At 40.5% G+C, this 20,515-nt stretch overlaps 1 protein-coding gene across 11 annotated transcripts in view; it reads right to left on the bottom strand.

Moving 5' to 3' along the window:
* FAT3 (FAT atypical cadherin 3) overlaps window positions 1-20,515 on the bottom strand; it is a 586,875-nt gene that overhangs the window by 146,567 nt on the left and 419,793 nt on the right. For 9 of the 11 annotated variants that reach the window (XM_048842637.2, XM_075126639.1, XM_048842665.2 and 6 more), the window contains exons 5-8: window positions 19,782-20,096; window positions 15,396-15,606; window positions 14,912-14,980; window positions 5,506-5,645 (exon numbers count right to left, since the gene is read on the bottom strand). In XM_048842637.2, coding sequence (XP_048698594.2) covers window positions 5,506-5,645; window positions 14,912-14,980; window positions 15,396-15,606; window positions 19,782-20,096 — 735 coding nt within the window. The remainder of the gene's footprint in view (window positions 1-5,505; window positions 5,646-14,911; window positions 14,981-15,395; window positions 15,607-19,781; window positions 20,097-20,515) is intronic. The other 2 variants (XM_048842654.2, XM_048842673.2) reach the window with 1 other exon arrangement.

The raw sequence follows: 20,515 nt of genomic DNA, 5'->3' as shown, positions 1-20,515 counted from the left end.
ATTCCTCCCTCACAACTACCGCTGCCATTTTGCTCGGATCATAGCCGGAGTGCATTAAAATAGATCTTTACTGGCATAAAACGTGGTGGTTGCAGCCTGGATGAAGGGGCAATGTGGTAAGTGGGAACAGTACATTAACACGAATAGTGTCTCACTCACGAATTTGCATGGATCTCTGTAACTTGACATCGTCCACTCCCCCACCAAAAATCCTTTAATTTATGTGGAAACCTTTAAGGTTGGGCCAAAAGATTGGGCCAAAAGAAATCTGATGAGGTTCAATAAGGATAAGTGCAGGGTCCTGCACTTAGGACGGAAGAACCCAATGCACAGCTACAGACTAGGGACCGAATGGCTAGGCAGCAGTTCTGCGGAAAAGGACCTAGGGGTGACAGTGGACGAGAAGCTGGATATGAGTCAGCAGTGTGCCCTTGTTGCCAAGAAGGCCAATGGCATTTTGGGATGTATAAGTAGGGGCATAGCGAGCAGATCGAGGGACGTGATCGTTCCCCTCTATTCGACATTGGTGAGGCCTCATCTGGAGTACTGTGTCCAGTTTTGGGCCCCACACTTCAAGAAGGATGTGGATAAATTGGAGAGAGTCCAGCGAAGGGCAACAAAAATGATTAGGGGACTGGAACACATGAGTTATGAGGAGAGGCTGAGGGAGCTGGGATTGTTTAGCCTGCAGAAGAGAAGAATGAGGGGGGATTTGATAGCTGCTTTCAACTACCTGAAAGGGGGTTCCAAAGAGGATGGCTCTAGACTGTTCTCAATGGTAGCAGATGACAGAACGAGGAGTAATGGTCTCAAGTTGCAGTGGGGGAGGTTTAGGTTGGATATTAGGAAAAACTTTTTCACTAGGAGGGTGGTGAAACACTGGAATGCATTACCTAGGGAGGTGGTAGAATCTCCTTCCTTAGAGGTTTTTAAGGTCAGGCTTGACAAAGCCCTGGCTGGGATGATTTAACTGGGAATTGGTCCTGCTTTGAGCAGGGGGTTGGACTAGATGACCTTCAGGGGTCCCTTCCAACCCTGATATTCTATGATTCTATGATAAGGCCTTCTTGGGTTTCTTAAATTCTTTCTTTTACCTCCATCAAAACTTATCTATAACACAAAACGTGTGAATTTTAAATCATAATGGTTTTGTTTCTCTTACTACACTATAACATACAGCGTGTAGGGTCATGGGGTGAAGGAAGTCATAATAGTTTATCAGAATTTAATAAATATGCAGCACTACTACTGAAGAAACTGAAGCTGTTATGCGGTCTTCAGCACTGATCATATTACTGAAACAAAAATCTTTGGTATTTTTACAATGTCTTTTACCACTTCTGACTGTGTAATGCACCAAATGACAGAAAGAGATAAAGGAAGAACAAGTGCTGTTGAATAAAAGGGAATATGGTTCCATTAAGCATGATGAAGATCAGCTGTTTTGTAGTAAACCACTGCGTGTTGGGGGAGGGGGGTGAGTGGGAGGGCTTCTTTAATTAGTTTTTTTAAATGAAGCAAAGGGATTTATAGATGCATTTCCCCCCGCACTTCTTCCAGAAAATATTTTTGCAAGTAACATTAGAACTAGGGCTGTCGATTAATCACAATTAACTCACAAAAATTAATAGTGATTAAAAAAATTAATCGCAATTAATTGCAGTTTTATTTGCACTGTTAAATAATAGAATACCGATTGAAATTTATTAAATATTTAGGATGTTTTTCTACATTTTCAAATACATGGATTTCAATTATAAGTGTACAGAACTCACTTTATATTATTCTCATTACAAATATTTGCATTGTAAAAATGATAAACAATAGAAATAATATTTTTCAATTCACCTCATACAAGTACCATAGTGCAATCTCTTTATCGTGAAAGCACAACTTACAAATGTAGATTTTTTTTGTTACATAAATGCACTCAGAAACAAAACAATGCAAAACTTTCGAGCCTACAAGTCCACTCAGTCCTACTTATTGTTCAGCCAAACGCTAAGAGAAACAAGTTTGTTTACATTTATGGGAGATAATTTACAATGTCAGCTGAAAGGGAGAACAGAAGGTTTGCATGGCACTTTTGTAGCCAGCATTGCAAGGTATTTATGTGCCAGATATGCTAAACATTTGTATGCCTCTTCATGCTTTGGCCACCATTCCAGAGGATATGCTTCCATGCTGATGACGCTGTTCAAAAAATATTGTGTTAATTAAATTTGTGACTGAACTCCTTGAGGAAGGATTGTATGTCTCCTGCACTGTGTTTTACCCACATTCTGCCATATATTTAATGTTATAGCAGTCTTGGGTGATGATCCAGCATGTTGTTCATTTTAAGAACACTTTCACTGCAGATTTGACAAAACGCAAAGAAGGTACTAATGTGAGATTTCTAAAGATAGCTACCGCATTTGACCCAAGGTTTAAGAATCTGAAGTGCCTTCCAAAATCTGATCAGGACGGGGTGTGGAGTATGCTTTCAGAAGTTTTAAAAGAGCAAGACTCCTGTGTGAAAACTACAGAACCTGAACCACCAAAAAAGAAAGTCAACCTTCTGCTGGTGGCATCTGACTCAGATGATGAAGATGAAAATGAAAATGCGTTGGTCTGCACTTCTTTGGATAGTTATTGAGCAGAAGCCATCATCAGCATGGACAAATGTCCTCTAGAATGGTGGTTGAAGCATGAAAGGACATCTGAATCTTTAACACATCTGGTACATAAATATCTTGCAACACTGGCTACAACAGTGCCGTATGAACACCAGTTCTCACTTTCTGGTGACGTTGTAAATAAGAAGCAGGCAGAATTATCTCCTGCAAATGTAAACAAACTTATTTGCCTGAACGATTGGCTGAACAAGAAGTAGGACTGAGTGGACTTGTAGGCACTAAAGTTTTCCATTGTTTTATTTTTGAGTGCAGTTATTTTTTGTACATAATTCTACACATGTATGTTCAACTTTCATGATAAAGAGATTGCAATACAGTACTTGTATTAAGCTAATTGAAAAACACTATTTCTTTTATTTTTACAGTGCAAATATTTATAATAAAAATAAATATTAAGTGAGCACTGTACACTTTGTATTCTGCATTGTAATTGAAATCAATGTATTTGAAAATGTGGGAAACATCCAAAAATATTTATATAAATAGTATTCTATTAGTGTTTAACAGTGTGATTAATTGCACAATTAATCGTGATTATTTTTTTATTTGTGAGATTAATCACAATTTTTTAATCGCTTGACAGCCCTAATTACAACCCAGGTGGTTCTTTGCCTACAGTGCAATGTCCTGGGACTCAGAATAAGACTTCTGAGAACTCTCAGAAGATTATATTAATATTATATATGAGATATTTTTGACTTAGCACATGGGCTTTATTTTGTTAAATAAACAAAGGTGAGTAACATTGTTCAGCTCTTTTTATCACTTTTAAGTTTGAAAATTCAAACTTTTGAATATGATAAAAATACCTCACATGAATTTATATAAGAGAATTATAGAATGTGAATATATGGAACACTATTCAGTATTTCCTGTATTATAAATTCTCATCTCTAACATTATTTCACACTCTATAAAAGAAAACAATCTTTATAATTTTAATTCCTATTTCTACATATGAAAACATAACTTCCAGAAAAAAACTAGTTAATGAGTTGATTATATATCACACAGGAAATGATGGTTATTGCTATATCTTATATAGCCTGTTACTATAGTATCTGTTTCTATAGTATCACAATGTTTAATGTACTTATCCTCACAAGACACTGGTGATTTAGGGAAGTTCTACTATCCCTGATTTACAGATGGAAAACCGAGGCACAGAGGAGATAATTGATTTGCCCAAGGTCACACAGGAAGCTTATGGCAGAGCAAGGACTTGAGCCAAGCCAACCCACAACCTACTATTTATTATTTTTCATTAGTAGTATTACTGTAGTACCTAGGGGTCCCAGACCAGGACCATGTTATACTAGGCACTGTACAAACATAAGAACAAAAAGACAGTCCTTGCCCCAAGAAGCTTACCAAGACCAGTGCTCTAACCACTGGGCCATACTTCCTCTGTATTAAACCATGGGTTTAGGTGGACACCCACTATGAAGCACAATTTTCACTGTGGGCAACTGTTTTGGTTTTGTTTCTTGGTGCTTTCTTTTAGTTATTTATCAAGCATTTTAATAACATACTATTCGATATCTAAATCAAATCACAGAGGCTGCGTAAATGATTGCACTGGGTATGTAACATGACATGTCTGACCCACAGAGATTATGGTTTATATTTAGGATTGGGATAAAGAACGAGCCAATATATGTACAAAATTCATTTTGCTAGCTACAAGCTTGCATTAAATGCTTCTGTTTAACTGTCACTGAAGACTCTGGAGATAAATCAAAAAGTACAAACTGGAAGTACTGTAAATGGCGAAGGTTAAACAGCTCATAATTCTTGAAGGTTTGAGACTTTGATCATCTTTTCAAATAAGGGCGGAGAGCTCCCAAACTACATATGAGTCATCCAAGCAAAACCAGACATTTCTGATAACGGTAAGATAAAAAAGCAAAAAATAAATCTGCCATGACATCTTTTTGCATTATAAAGAAGCAAATAACATTACAAACCTAATTTTTTTCATTTCCTCTGCAGGTCACCTTTAATCTGGGAGGCCCTGTACATTCCAATGATGTATATTTCATCCAAACACTATAAGATGCATGCTTCATGCACACTTCACTCTCATGCTGAGTTAGGAGTCAAGACACTAACTAGTCCATACCTCTCAACTGTACCTCACTTTGAGGGACATGTCTCCTTTTAGTCCCAAAGTGGTCTATGCTCCAAATAAATTCATCCCCTTACTTGTATTGTTGGAAATTACTGACATCAGAAATAAAGAAATGTAGAATTGAGATTAGACAGTCATTGACAGGAAAGGAAGGAATCCCAAAGCACAAGTTTTCTGCCTGAATAATTTGTGCCTTCCCCTCATTTTGGGTCTTTGCTACACATTATGTTCCACATTTAGGCATGGGTAGGTTGAGAGGTATGAACTGCATTTAGAAAAAAAAGAAAAAGAAACAGAAAATAATCCGTAGTATTCTACAGTAATATCCACAAAAACTGCAGAATCACTAAGATGTAAGATGAAGTCCTCTGGACCATTGTTGTATAATACAAATCTGTGCTGTCAACATCTGTGCCTAGCTCCCATCTGATATGGAAACTCTCAGTCCTGGGACAGAATCTTGGTTCAACATGAACATGAAGACCAGAAGAAGAAATGCCACTATTCTAAGTGTTAAACATTCAAATCTCTTCAAAGCAAGTGGAAACATGCTTCAAAATATTTACCAAATGCCAAATTATTTAACTTGGCTCCCATAGGATGTTCTTTTAATTTGGATGGCACAGTTATTCTATAATATTGCACAAATTCCACAAACAAATGAAAAACTTGCGCACAAAGAATGCGATATTGTACCTGAGTGGTTGCAACATTTGTTCCATCGGTGACCTCCACAGTCATGTTATATATTGACCTCTGCTCTGCATCCAAGGGCTTTGCAATGACAATAGTGCCCACACCCTTCTCAGCGTCGAAAGAACTATCGAAATTCCCTCCTAATCATCCACAAAAACACAATTCAATTAGCTATCTCTGGAAACTTTCCATAGAAAATGTATCTGGGGTAGGTGTATCTGTTTATTGACAACCATGTTTAGGGCCTTCTTTACGCATAACCCAGTGAATTTTAGTGAAACTTTTTGTTCTAAAATAATTTATATTTCAAAGCACAGTTTTGTACACAGTAAAACAGATGTTATAAAAATGCCCTGAAAACAAAAGCTTCGACAATATATTTAAGTGAAGCATTATTAACTGAGTTTATAAAAAGATTTTAGGGGTTATAAACCCACAAGAGATGTGCCCTTGTAATTCCTGTAATGAACAAGCATAAGTTTTGGTTTAAGAAATTCATTTTAAGGGGGTTCAGTTCTGCAGATTTTAAGTCAATGGGTGCAAGGACTAGACTGGTCTTTTAAAATGAGTACGGCTTATTACATATTTGGAAAAAAATGCAAATAGAGAAATGTAATGCTAATTTCAAGGACATGTAAATATTTGTCAGCAGAGGTCAAATAATTTGTCTCTCTCAGAAATAATTAAACAGAGTTGACAGGGAAGACACCAAAAAAAAAAAAAAACCCTCCGAAATCAAGATAAACCTCTAAAACTTCTCTCTGCATTTTACATCAGAATTGTTCCAAATACACAATTGTCCTGCCAAACCAAATTACCTACAGCAGTGCAAAAAATATTCCAGCAGCTCATAAAGTAGGGGAAAAAAATCAACAAAAGAATAAGGGAAAGCCATAAACAACCAAAGATTAAAGGGTTACCAAGAATATTCTACCACAGCTATAGTTCATAAGTTAGAACTGCTCATTGTGCAAAAAGTAGGATTGCATTAACTGCTGCTGTGCTTCCCTCCCCACCCCGGGTGATCAGATGTCCCGATTTTATAGGGTCAGTCCCAATATTTGGGGCTTTATCTTATATAGGTGCCTATTACCCCCCCCACCCCCCCCACCCCCAGTTTGCCTTCTGGTCACCCTACTCAGCTGTAAAGAGGAGTTTATTATAATTCCCACTGAGATTTTCTGGAGCATGAGGAGGAGGAATAAGACTAGACGGGGAGAGAACTCTTGCGCTATTTTAATTAAATATTAGTATCATTCCAGGAGCTATATTTTCTAAGGGCCTGATCCTGTGAGTGCCTTTGATTCCCATTGATTTCAGGGGGTGTTTAAAATGTTTCAGGAGGTGCTTAGTTTCTCTAGGGATCAGGTCTGTAGTTGAGAGATTTCATTCCATTGCTTTTGGTTTTGCCCAGTAATTTTACTGAATGGCTGCTTTGTTATGGTGAAACCTTAACCGTTTTTGGGGGGTTTGGGGGCTACCTTTACTCCTTGCTCTCACACCCTGATACACAAACTATACCAAAAAGAATAGGGAGGGAAGCAGGCAGGGCCTCACCCTGACCTGCAACAGCTAGATGCACAGTGTGGGAGTTTGCGGCACCATCCGAAGCTATCGGGCAGTCACTGAACTCCCTCTGCACACTGGGAGATCCAGAGGAACCTGTCTCCTGCACTGCCCCACCAGTGAACTGAGCCTATCAAGCACAATGTGGCCCGCCACTAAAACACCGCAATTTGATCTGCTGTGATTTACATAGAAGGGAAGCCCCCTTTCTGCATAACCAAACACTTACTGTTCCCAGTGGTTATATATACTTAACACTTTTTAATGGCTAGTGAAAGCATAATTGTCCTTGACATTTAATTAAAGTTATGGAGATACCAACTTATTTGACAACTATAATATCATATGTTTGGAGGTATTTTTAAGTTAACCTAAAAAAGAGAGAGGTCATCTCCCAATTAATGTTTTTAATTGATTTACTTGGGAAATACTGCATGAAAAAAAAAATCAACTCTGGGAAAAAAAATCATTTGAAGAAGCGAGTTTGCAGATGGTTGCAAGGAAACCTGGGTTGAAACGAAGCTAGCCTTGGGACAGTCTGCTCTTTTCAAAGGGAATATTTCACACTAATAACCGTGAGAAATGAAATGAAAGTCTTTAATACAAAATGCTTAATAACTATCTTAATGAGCAATCAAAAATCATATGTTATCAGCACACACTTCCAAGGAAACTCTGCCTTTAAAACTTCCAAAAAGTTAAAACTGAGAGATTAGCAAATACAAGTTTTTAAATGCCCTTTCCTTGCTTACCAAGTATAGTGTTTAGGATGAGGACAATGCAGATTGTTCAACACTGTGCCACAAATAACACCGATCTGTCATTGCTCTATGAGTCACAGACAACTTTGACTAACTCCATAATCTCGTCCTAAAATTAATAAACTTAATTCAATTGGATTAATAGTATAGGCTCTCATATAGCCTTCCAAAATTATATTCATGATATATTTCTCTCCCTCTCTCTCTTTCTCCTGTCCCTCCCACCAACCAGCAGGGGCTGGGCTGTGTTTATTTTTCATGGTTCAGTTTTGTATTAAATAGCATTACTGAGGAAAAGCTATGTCAAAGAACTGGATCTGCATTTTCGGGTGAGGTTTGCTATCAGCCCAATCTCTATTGGGATTGAGGGCCATATTTATGGGTAGTTTGTATTTCGCATCAGCTGTGGACAACAGAGAATTTGTCACTTGATTATTTCATTTAGGGGAATGACCTATCACTCAGTCTGAGATATTTGGATTGTGCCTCTCTTCTAGCATACACACCAGAGGCAAGTCAAACTCATGTCTCAGAATTGCAGGGTTTAGCCGCACTGCAAACAATCCCTCACCAGGTGAGTGTTTCCAAAAGCGTATTGAAATGCTGACACCTTACTAGTAAATTAGCTATAAATTCTTAATTGTAACAGTGTGTACAAATGTATTCACTACATACATGGACTCCAAGAAGGCAATGATAGAAGCACCCAAAGGAATTTCCTCAAGTGGGACAGAATGGGGAACAGGTGTTTCCCAGAAACAAAATCATAACAAGGTTTTGCTTCTGGAACCTGCCTTTCCCCAGTCCGAGACTTCAGAGATGTAGAAAGCAATGCAGAAACAATACTAGGAAAGGACGGATAAAGTAAGACAGAAAGAAAAAGAATTCTTGCCTTCACTACAAATTAGTGGAATTAAATTATTTTGTGATCAGTGCTTGGACCTACTTTCTTCCAAAGGATGCTTTCATGGGATGGCTATGGAGGTGGCAGCTTTACAGATTTCCTTTGTGGTGGCTCCTCATGTTCTTGCTATGGAATGTACTTAAAGGGCTCCAATCCCCTCTGCAAGTATTTTATTTGCAGCTGTGTAAACTTCAGCGATGCAGTTTCATACATAGCTACAGAATATTTAGAAGCTTTCAAGAAGAGGAATTTAGGATGAGAGGAGACAAGCAAGGATGACATCTGCCTCAACTGTGCAATTCTATTAAGGTAAACTACTGAGGGTGGGGGAAAAGCACTCTGCTATGGTCCTGGAACAGCCGGTTTCCTGTGCCTGATCTTTCTACCTTGGCAATGGTAACAGAATGTTTTACAACCTCTTGCATAAACCAAGAAGGTGGAAGATCTCCATGAACTCAAGGGTCAACCTAATACCCTAGAGGAGTATCCCAGTTTATTTAGGGTTTGGCCCTGGTATGAAAGATCCTGCCTACTGAGAGGACAAAGCAGACACCTATGCAACAGGCCTATGAGATCTTAGCAGCACGGGCTTCTTTGCCAACTTGGGATGAGGAAAATGATGGCTGCTTCCTCTTTTGTCTTTTGAGTCACTCTTCCTAGTATAGTACGGAGCAGGAGGAGGTGTATGGAAGCTGAATTGGGACACCTGTGAGCCAGAGCTTCCGTTCCCTTGGTGAAGATGAGATTCAGCTGCATCTCTTGACTGCTGTAAATAGAGCCGGGGGAAGGTATGCTATTTGGTATCAACTGGAATGCTTCTTGGCTTAGGGGCTATTACCAGTTACATATCTGCTGATGGCTTAGCACAGAGGTGGGCCAACTACGGCCCGCGGGACTGTCCTACCCGGCCCTTAAGCTCCCAGCCGGGGAAGCTAGCCGCCAGCCCTTTCCCTGCCATCCCCTCTCCCCCGCAGCCTCAGCTCGCCGTGCCGCCAGCACTCTGGGCGGTGGGGCTGCGAGCTCCTGCTGGGCAGTGCAGCGGCATGGCTGGCTCCGGCCGGGCGGCGTGGCTGCCAGTCCTGCTGCTCTGAGCAGCATGGTAAGGGGCCGGGGAGTGGTCAGGGGACTGGGAACAGGGGGGGTTGGATAGGTGTGGGAGTCCCGGGGGGCCTGTCAGGGAGCGGGGGTGTGGCTAGGGGTCGGGGAAGTCAGAGGACAGGGAACGGGGGGGGTTAGATAGGGAGTGGGGTCCCGGGGGGCAGTCAGGGGACAAGGAGCAGGGGGGGTTGGATGGGTCAGGAGATCTGATGGGGGGCAGTCAGGGGACAGGAAGTGGGAGGGGGCAGGGACCAGGCTGTTTGGGGAGGCACAGCCTTCCCTACCCAGCCCTCCAACCCAAATGTGGCCCCCAGGCAAAAAAGTTTGCCCACCCCTGGCTTAGCCAGTCCGCTCTTGCATTCTATATCTTCTTCATGTGCATCAACCGGAAAGAAGCTAGAGAACCTTCTGCCCACCAAAGAACCTGCCTCATTCTAGCTGTTAGAACTCAAAGCTACTGGTGTCCTCTTGCTGATTTCTATATCATCTTATCTGACTGAATCAGGAAATGGCCCCTTTCTCAGGTGGCCCCTGAAGTGGAGGAGGGTCAGTCTGACGATTTTTATCTCTAGAAAGTTGGTGTTCTAGAGAGTTTGACTTTGTCCCTGATCACTTTGTGCTGTGGTTCCCCAAGCATGCTCCTTCATGGTGAGGAGCTGGCATCCACGGTCAGAAAGTAGGGATTTCGACTCTGATGGAAGAATCCTACTATCACATAGGCTTTTCATTTGAACCACAGGCCTGCCACAGATGCAGACTGGGGAAACTGCTAAACTGGAGGTGCGATTTTTGTGTAGTCTTGCATGTGGGGTGACCAAGAAGACATAGGAGCTGCATGTAAATCTGGATGGGTGAAACTCAGACACTTCTTGGAGATTAGCACCTGCATCTTGCTGAATGAGACTTTCCTGTATCTAGAAGACTGGCCACCTTCCTTGTACCTGTTTTGAAACCTAACTATGTGATCACCTGTGAGGGAATCAGGGATTTTTTTTAGCTGATCAGAGACCCATGTTCCTGAATCATGCAGAGGATCTTTTGGGTTGTTGGCTTCTTGTCATGGTGCTCTTAAAACAGTACCAGCTCAGAACAGGCACATGTGACTTTCCAGACAGAATTAGCCTGGCTAATATTATCATCAAAATCTTCGTGAACACCCTTGCTGCAAAGGACAGGCTGAATGGACGGGTTTTATAATGCTAGAGGCAATTTCCAAGGGTGAACCTGAGAAACTGCCAATTGCAGGGCCTGATGGATACGTATACTGTAGCACTTGTGTGGAAATATGATATGCTTTTTATCTTTTCTTTTGCATTTTCTTCGGTTTCCACTCTGGATTTTTTACTTTATCTTTAGAGGGAGAAATATAGAAAGTAGAAGGTGTAAGAGCCATGCGTCCCTGCTTTGCTGAGAAGTAATTTAAAATTAAAACAGGCGTGTATTCCTGTAAGAGACCGTATCTTCCTCTGGGAAGAAGGGGAAAGCATGCCAGACTTCTGTGAAAATGACTCTATTACCCACTGATGTGTATGGAAGGACACTCTAGAGCTTTTCACCTTTGAAGAGGACTGGACCAGGATAGTGGGGTTGGAGATACTCCTGAGAAATCCCTGATTGCAGAGGGTGGTGTTTGTTGTCAAGTCCCAGACATGATACTCGACAATACTGAGTTTAGTGAGGTATCTACAGGCTGAAGTGGGGGTGGATTTCTCAGCCCTTTCTCCTGATGCCCTCGGGCAGTGTGTGCCTGGTTCAGTTGCTGGGCAGGTCTCCTCACAGATGGAGCAACTCTGGGTGAGCAGGGTCTCATACAGCCTGCTCTGTCATGATGTGGAGGGCAAGAGAAAAGGAGTCAGGTGAGTGCTTCTAATTCAGGGAGCAGAGCCCCAAAAGAATATTTGTCCCAAGGTGTGGGGAGGGGGGAATCTTGCTTAGTCCTGCCCCAAAGTGAGTTATAAAACCTAGGATGCTAATAGAAAAACATGGGACAGCTGAACCACTGCCCTGTATGCAGTACTGGAGGCACAATGATGGAAAGGGAATGGACAGATTCCAGGGTCCCAAGGAAGAGTCTAAACTGCCTCTGGCATTTGCAGAAAGGTACAGCCCAAATTACTCAGACTCAGGGAGAGGTCAGGATCAGAAATTTAGCTTTCTAGTTCTGGCGGATCTAAAATAAATCTATATGCTGACAAAACAGGTACCAAGTACTCTGAATTCAACTGCAGCATTCAGTTAAAACATGGTGTATTTTAGAAATATTAGTAACACAACATGCAAAGCAAGACTTCATACGTAGCACATTATCTTAGAAAGAGAAGGACACTGCAGAGATATTTTGAATTTCAGTGAAGTAACTGTTAGTAGCAAATCCAAGGCTGTGATTCTCCTGAAAAGCTGAGTATGGGGCAGAAAATAAGGTGTAGGGGGAAAAAAACCCCAAGAAATATAGTACACAGTTCTCATAGCAGATGATTCAAAAGAGGCTGGGGAATCATGTTTTTGGCACTCAATGAAAATTGGTGCAATGTAGTTTGCATAGGAAAAAGTTTACATTATTATTAGCCAGGGATCCTGAAATTACTGGAATTTAAGCACAACGGGGTAGGAAGGTCCTGCTCTAGTTTTAAAAGTTGCCTGTCCTTTTAAAGGACATCAGGAGTAGGAGGAAGGGATGGAGAGAGACCTAATGGGAAAGTGTCAGAGGGGTTTTGTGCAACATGCTACTCAAGCAACAATCGGCACCGTGCAGCTCAGCTAATGCAGCGAAAGTAGCACACTAATTATCGTACCACTCCCACGACCAGTGCAAAGGGGTGAAAGAGACAGAGACAGAGAGAGGGCTCAGTTTACATGGGAACAAAAATAATTTCAACTGTTTTGGAGCTTCTATTCCATTGAAAATGAGTTTCTTATCAAACAGTGATTAAATATAACAAAAACTGAGAAAATGGGCTCTTTTGTTCAGGGCCTTCACAAAGAAGTGCTGTGGGCTCTGTGTGACCTGACAGATAAATTCAATACATGCTGAAAACAGAAACTGGGTTTGACTTTTCAACCATTATTGATTAGAAGGGCCCAAATAGAAGGCAGCCTCCTATGTGAGGAGGTGAACTCCAAATTAAACAAACAGGCAAGTAGATATCAGAAATAAATAATGAAGGGAAACAATTACACTGGGAGATTCTGGTCCTTATTTATTTTATGAAGCCAATAAACTTAAAGGTTGAACTCGAAACTCTGGGTTAAATCAGGCACTTGCATAAGCATGCAGGGCTCCCATTGACTTTACTGTGGGATGTTCATGGAGATGCAAGTGCAAAATTCAGATCAGGGCAAGGTTGCTGCCATCTTCTAGCATGGCTCACAAACAGCTGTCTGGAGCCATCAGTCCCTCCCAGCTTCCCGTACGGTAACTGACACTGATTAGAAGCAGCTAAATTAATCTAAACATAAATACTAGACTGTAAGCTCTTTGTGGCAGGGAACATATTTTTTGTTCTTTGTTTGCACAGCACCAAGCACACTGGGGTCCTGGTTCATGCCTGCTGCTACCAGGCACTACTGCAGTAGAAATACTACGTCTAATAAAGTAGATGGCCACAGGCGCAGACGAGGGAATTGACCCTGCAGTGTACTGAGAGGTGCCAAGTGCCCAGAATACCTATTAAAGTCAATGGAAATTAGGCGCTCAACACCTCTTGGTACTGGCTAACATCAAACTCTAGAGCCTTTATGGACAATGTTAGTTGGTTTTTGTTTTTGTTTTTTGGGGGGGGGGAGGCGAATAAACTAAAACCTATTTTAAAAAGTATTTAAGCTATTCTAGCTGTAAGTACTGTATTAAATTACCAACTACGGGCTCTAATTACCATGCATGCTCTTCATCAGCCATCTCTTTTGGGGGGGCAAACATGTTGAGCATCATTACTAGGAGGTGCTGGAACAGGAATAATTACAATGATGCGTAAGAATGTAGTTGGAAAGCAGCAGCCTTCTCTCAGACTTAAAGTTGAGAGCATTATAATGAGAGTGGTGGGATTCACTGAGCAAAAGACAAAACAGGATGAAGGGCAGAGAAGTCCAACAAGAAGTTCGAGTTCAAAAAGTGACAAAGTCAATGTGGGAGGGAGGGGGGCCTCCCATGGGAGGATAGTTAGGGTCAGCAAGAGGAAGGGAATGTAAACGTGATGCTAATATAAACTGCTCAGACTGTGCTAAAACTATCGAAGAATGCAAGGGAAGACATTAGGAGACGTGTTTTGCTCTTCTCAAAGGGCTAACGGGAACCCAAGAGCGCGACAGCATTGGGTTTAGTTTTAATGATGTTTGGCATCTCAGAAACCCAGCTACAGATACAAGAGGAAACACAACAGTTTTCCTTCCTGATCTGCACAAATTAAGGACAGAAAGGTTACAGAGCTGTTAAGTGAGTTGCCCAAAGCCACACAAATAAATCAGTGGCAGAGCTGGGAACAGATCTCAGGAATGCTGACTCTTACTTAGTTCCCTGTTCCAGCTGCTAAGCAATACTCCTTCTTCCCTCTTTTTCTGATATCCACAGACCTTCTGCATTTGCCTTTGCATTTAAAATACCACCACTGTCATGCCCTCTCCTGCCTTTTACCAACCATGCTTGCTCTCCTTTTCCCCACCTTTATAAGCAAAGTTATGGAAGGCAAATTAGGCAATTTTGTGCTTGAAATCTCACATCTAAACTGATTTCACTTTGTCAGCTTGCATTCAAGTGGATCATTTTGGTGGCTCCACTTGCAACCCACATGCTGATGCTGCTCATGCCTAATTTTTTTTTTTCATTTCCCATTTTAAACGGACAGCATTGAACTGTAAAACCTTTGAATTTTTTTTGGTTAAATTGTGAAAATCTGTGAATAAAGGGCTAATAATTGGATATGATAAAATCTGTCATAGAAAAGAATGTATCCAGTCCATCCTGTCAAAGGCACTTATGAAAGGTGTCATATAATTTGCTTCAAAGAACTTGTAAAAAAAGAAAAGAAAAAAAAAGGCAGCTTGGATAGTTGTACTTTAGCAAATGTGTTTGCACTAAGGGTACCTTCTGTTGAACAGTTCTGCCCACAAGCTGTCTGTAGAATATAGAACATCTCTCGAGCATGCTTGCCACCTTGAAGCAGGGCAGTCGGAAGCAGAAAAAAAAGAACAGAATGCAGAAAAAAAGGTGAAGAAAAGAGAGAAATGAGGGACAGCAAGTCTAAGTACCATAAATACATTTAGAAATGAGATTAGCAAAGTATGACAATAGAATTTAAATGACAGACAACATCAAGATTGCAGTAAATAACATACTATGAAAAAAAAAAACAATCCAGCCATACAGCGCTTTCTTTTCAGCTTAGCTAAGGAGTCATAACAAAAGCATGAGTATTATTATTATAATATTATTAAATTAGGCATTTTCATTTCAGCATGTCACATTTTTAATTTGGGTAATAATTCACTGTTAGTTTTCTCACTCTCAAAACCACACATCCTGAGATGTTTTTCTTGATACCTATTCACAGCACTGAGTTCAAACTTACCGACTACATCAAACCACAAAGGTATGTTAGCGGGTTGCACAGAGACCACTCCCACAATTTCCGTCACTTTATCGCTTTCCATGACAGTGAAGTTGTAGAAGGGCTCATCAAAAGTGAGTGATACAGGTGAGGGTACGGGTTTCTTAATCCACTCAATATGGAGGCGTGCAGTTGAAGACTTCTGGGGTCGTCCATTGTCCACTGCTTTTATCTGTTACGCATAGAGAGAACACATACGGTGCCTTAACATGCTGCTCTGTCAATGCATCTTGAGTATACTCTTGCCACCAGAGTAAAGTTGGGTTTATTTCTGTGGAAATTTTCAACAAAAATGAAAATTCATTTTTTGTCAAAATTTTTCATGTAAAAGTTTGATCTTTCAGTGAAAATCAAAATGTTCTGATTTGGAAATGCCGCTGGCCTCATGGGAGTTGTATTCTGAGGACCTCATGCTCCCTTTTGGTCCAGGCTCCCTGGCTGGACTACAACCCCCAGCATGCACCACAGTTATTCCTCCTGGTGAGGGAGGTGGTTGCATCACGAGAGACCCTGATCATGGTGAGTCATGGGGAACATAGCCCAGCCAGGGAGGACAATGGGGACATGAGGAAACTGAACTACAACCCTTTATGAGGAACTGTGACAAGATATCTGGCTCAAAATATTTCAGTTTTCAGCCTAAATATGTAAGTTTTCCATAGTGTCATAGGGTTACGGTCTGAAGGGACCTCCTGTGTATCTAAGGCCAATAAATTTCACCCAAAATCAAAAATTTCTACAGATACTTTTCACTTGGTAAAATCTCTTAGTTGAAAACTCAATTTTGCACTATTTTTTTTTAACTAAGTAACTAACTTAGCTGCATCCGACGAAGTGGGTATTCACCCACGAAAGCTTACGCTCCAATATGTCTGTTAGTCTATAAGGTGCCACAGGACTCTTTGCCGCTTTAACTAACTAAAGTGACATGCCCAATACCTGAGATACAATTTAAGTCTAAAGGGATTGTTACTGCTTCTTGGTCTTCTCTGCAGTTCTGAGACAGCGAGGAGAACTTGATAAAATAAAATTATGTCAGGGGTTTGAAGCAATCCTTGCTATGCGGAAGTGATACAAACCACTACAACTGGCACTGTCAAATAACACCATCAATATTGTAGGGATGCGTGAACTCACAAAACAAATATTGAATACAGAGGGCTTTCAGCATGGTAGATGCTGATGATGACTTCAATATCCTATATAGGCTTTTTTCACCCATAGCTTAACTCCATAGATTTTACGACTGCCGCAGTTTTTGTGAGATACTGGGCATAAATATTTTGTCATTCAAACAGGGGAAAATAGCAAGATGGCATTCACACTAGTGAGATGTAGAGGTCTATATCTGCTTGCCATGCCAGTACTAAAAAGATCTGCTACAAGCAACAGACAAGTAAGAATCTCAGCTTTCAAACAGTACATGTCAGATGTTTCTAGTCAAATAATTCACATTTTTAACCTGGTTTCAGAGTAACAGCCGTGTTAGTCTGTATTCGCAAAAAGAAAAGGAGTACTTGTGGCACCTTAGAGACTAACCAATTTATTTGAGCATAAGCTTTCGTGAGCTACAGCTCACTTCATAACTTCATAACTACCAGTGCTTTATTGATACTGGTCCAGAATTGGACTAGTGTTATTTTCATTATCTTCTCTAGAAGCCTTTTCTAAAATGTAATAGGCTTTCGCTGTCAGGAAATTTGACCTGCGTTCTATTCCTGGCTTTGCCACTAAGCTACTGGGTGACCTTTGGGAAGTCACTTCACAACTGTATGCCTCATTTTCCACATTTGTAAAATGGAGATAATGATATTTACCTTTGCACGTTGAGACCTGCTGATGAGAAGCATTATATAAGAGGTAAGTATTATTATTAATAATCTTCCCAAAATTTCCCTTAATTTCACCCCATTACTCCTATTTCCAGTCTAAATAATTTCTATATCTTATGTTCACACTGTTGTTATTATTTTCATCATTATTTGTATTACCAGAGTCCTACTCGGAGATTCCAACTGAGACAGCAGACCTACTTTGGCAGGCACTGTACAAACACAAATATGATCCATGACATGACACATATGTGGACCAATGGCCTTTTTTGCTATCGCACTTGGACTGCAAAACTATTAACTTTTCAGTATGCTATATCCTTCAGTCTCTTATAGTACTATGTTTTGGATTATTTCAACCCATTTTCCAAAATGATTACTTTCTTCCTGTGTTTCAGTTTCTCTAGATCTATTTATGTTGCTTCTCTGCCCTCAGTGTTCACAATTCCTCCCGAATTAGTATTAATTCTTCTTCTTATTTATGTTATACTATCAATGTGCATGGTGCATGATAAGCGTGATCCTTGCCTGGAATAGTTTACAATCTAGGGGCTTGTCTATACCAAGAGTTAGTGCATGGCAAGCTGGGGTGTAAATCTACAGCACTCTAGCCTGCTATGTGCTAACTGGCTGCATGGACCCTTTGGCCATGTGCTAAAAGTTCCATAGTTCACTTTGATCTACCGCTGTTTCAGCATGCAGTAGGTCAAAACATACTGCAGAACTTTTAGTGAGAGGCAGCAGGGTTCACATGGTGACTTACTGTGCAGCATCCTATAGGGCTAGCCCATTGATTTACAGTGCAGCTTACAGCACAGTAACTGTCCAGATAGACAAGCCCTATGTGTACAAAAAGACGTGGGATGACAAATATCTGGGTAAGAGAAGGGAGGATGGGGGTTACAAATACCATTTCATGTGGGTGCGTTGGTCAGTTATGTAAACATCCGGAGAGTCTGGCTAGTTTTTCTTTATTTTAGTGTGTTTTCGAGTTACACACTATAGGAGATATTTATAAATATATATCACTATACCATGAACTAATGTGATTAACACACTTTTAAAAAGATGAAGTATTTGCCTGAAACACCTTATCCTGTTAGCCAGTGTTGATCTTGCTGGGAAATAGATAAAGGGGGTCTGGTGAACTATAGCAGATGGTTTGTTATTCTACTTGGATTTAAGAGGGATGGACTCTTTAGAGAGAGAGGAACAAGGCTGTATCCTGAGCAGTCCTGGGGTAGATTCCAAGTTGGAACTCGGCCTGGGGAGAAGACTTGAGCTAAACTTTACGTTACAGTATTTTATTAATAAAGCCAACTGCCAGGAAGTGAGAGACCTGGCTCACAGTGTGAGATCTGAAAGGCAACTGGTCAGAGTACTGTTTATGCTGACACCTAGATCCCTGATGAAGATGTGAAATAAGACGGGATGAAACATCCATCGATGTGGCACACTACTAGACACCTACGCCCACTCAATACTTTGCTGTTTATCATTAGACTTTGTTTAAGTGCCTACCACCAATTGTTTTCAATCACACAAGAATGTTTCAATACATATGGATTTCTGGAGTTCATATGCCCCTAAATTTGATTCTATCAAAAAATATCACACATCTCTTGTCTCTCTCAGGCCTGGTCTGCACACAGTTTTTGTGTCCCATAACTATTTTGGTTAAGGCAGTGATTTTTTTTTTTACTGAAATAGTTATTCCAGTGCAACCCCTAGTGTGGGTGAAGTTACACCAGTGTAAAAGTGCTTTATATCAGTATAGATTATTCCACTTCACTTACAAGCATAAGCCCGGGGCCAAACAGAGAGTGGGGGCCAGGAGGGCCATTTGGCCTGGGCCTCAAGCTCAAAGGGGGCCTCAAATTTAAACACTTGATATAGATTTTTCCTCAATAATTAGTGCATTTGCACAGAAAAAGGCTAGAAAAGAATTTGTTAAATAAAAAAAAAATTCAAATTATGTCTCACTTTTTTTGGTGCCTTATTTTGTTTTCATGTGTCGTCATTTTTTATTTTTATCATGGCTAGGGGCCTCAAAAGCCGGAAGTGGCCCAGGCCTCTCTGGATCTCTGAGAGGGCCTGCATAAGTCATGCTAGTATAATTACTTTTATACCGATATAACTGCCTCCACACTAAGGGGGTTGTATTGTTTTAACTGAAGTGGTAGAGTTGCAGCAGTACAACTATTGTGTGCATAGACAAGCCCTCGGTCTACATTTTTTCCCTGTGCATTGGAAAGACAACTGATGTTTTGAAGATCGACCATTTGAACAACCTGAGAAGAACCCATTATGTGCTATAGCATGAAAATATTCAGGATAAAAAGAGCTTTTTCTTTATCTATAGTTATGCATGAAGACTGGATTTCTTAATGGGTTAAGGTTTTACATATAACTCCTAAATTAGGGAAAACTATGTGATATTATTTATACTAACTTTAAAAAAAATATTCTTGAAACATCAAATGGTGTGTGCTTATTCTGGTTAATGAATCCTTACTGTTAAGATGTCATAATTCCCTGCTGTGAATTGCTTTCTGGAAGAAACCATCCCAGTTTTAGGGTCAATAAAAAATTTCCCATCATCATTTCCATCCACGATGCTGTAGGAAATTTCTGCATTCGGTCCTTCATCTTTGTCAAATGCAAAAGCTCTGTAGATTGGCTCCCCTCTTTTCTTGCGGTCTCTCTCAGGCAACTTGATCTGATAGACTTTCTCTGGAAACTGAGGCTTGTTATCATTTTCATCCAGAACTTGAACCACCACCCAAACAGTAGATTGCTTGGGAGAGACGCCTCCATCTGTGACCGTCACCTGGATCAAAATATATATATTTTTTATATATATATATATATATATATGAAGAATTATGGAATCTAAATCTAATGAAACTTTGTAAATGGGCGGAATGAGCCACATGGAAAAATAACTCTTTGGTAGTCAGCAAGGTCTTCCCTTTAAGGAATAATGTTTATAACAAGAAATCTAACAAGTTCATATAAGCAAAAAGAGAGAACACAGAAAAATCTCCAGCTGGGGGTTCAGCTCAGAACCTACAGCCCCAGGTGTAGAAATCTATTACTTTTTCCAAAACACATTCTCCTGCCTCTCTCTCTCAAACAGCCCCTGAGCAGTGATGCCAAAAGAGATGGAAACGGAATTGGAAATAACCACTTGCTCACCAGGGGATCATACCTTTGCACCACTGCATTTTAAAAAAATTTTTTTTAGAA

This window comes from Caretta caretta, chromosome 1 (assembly GCF_965140235.1).
Source record: "Caretta caretta isolate rCarCar2 chromosome 1, rCarCar1.hap1, whole genome shotgun sequence".
In the NCBI taxonomy this organism is placed as follows: domain Eukaryota; kingdom Metazoa; phylum Chordata; order Testudines; family Cheloniidae; genus Caretta; species Caretta caretta.
The sequence above is the reverse complement of the archived record's forward strand: the minus strand, read 5'-3'. Positions and strand labels throughout refer to the sequence as shown.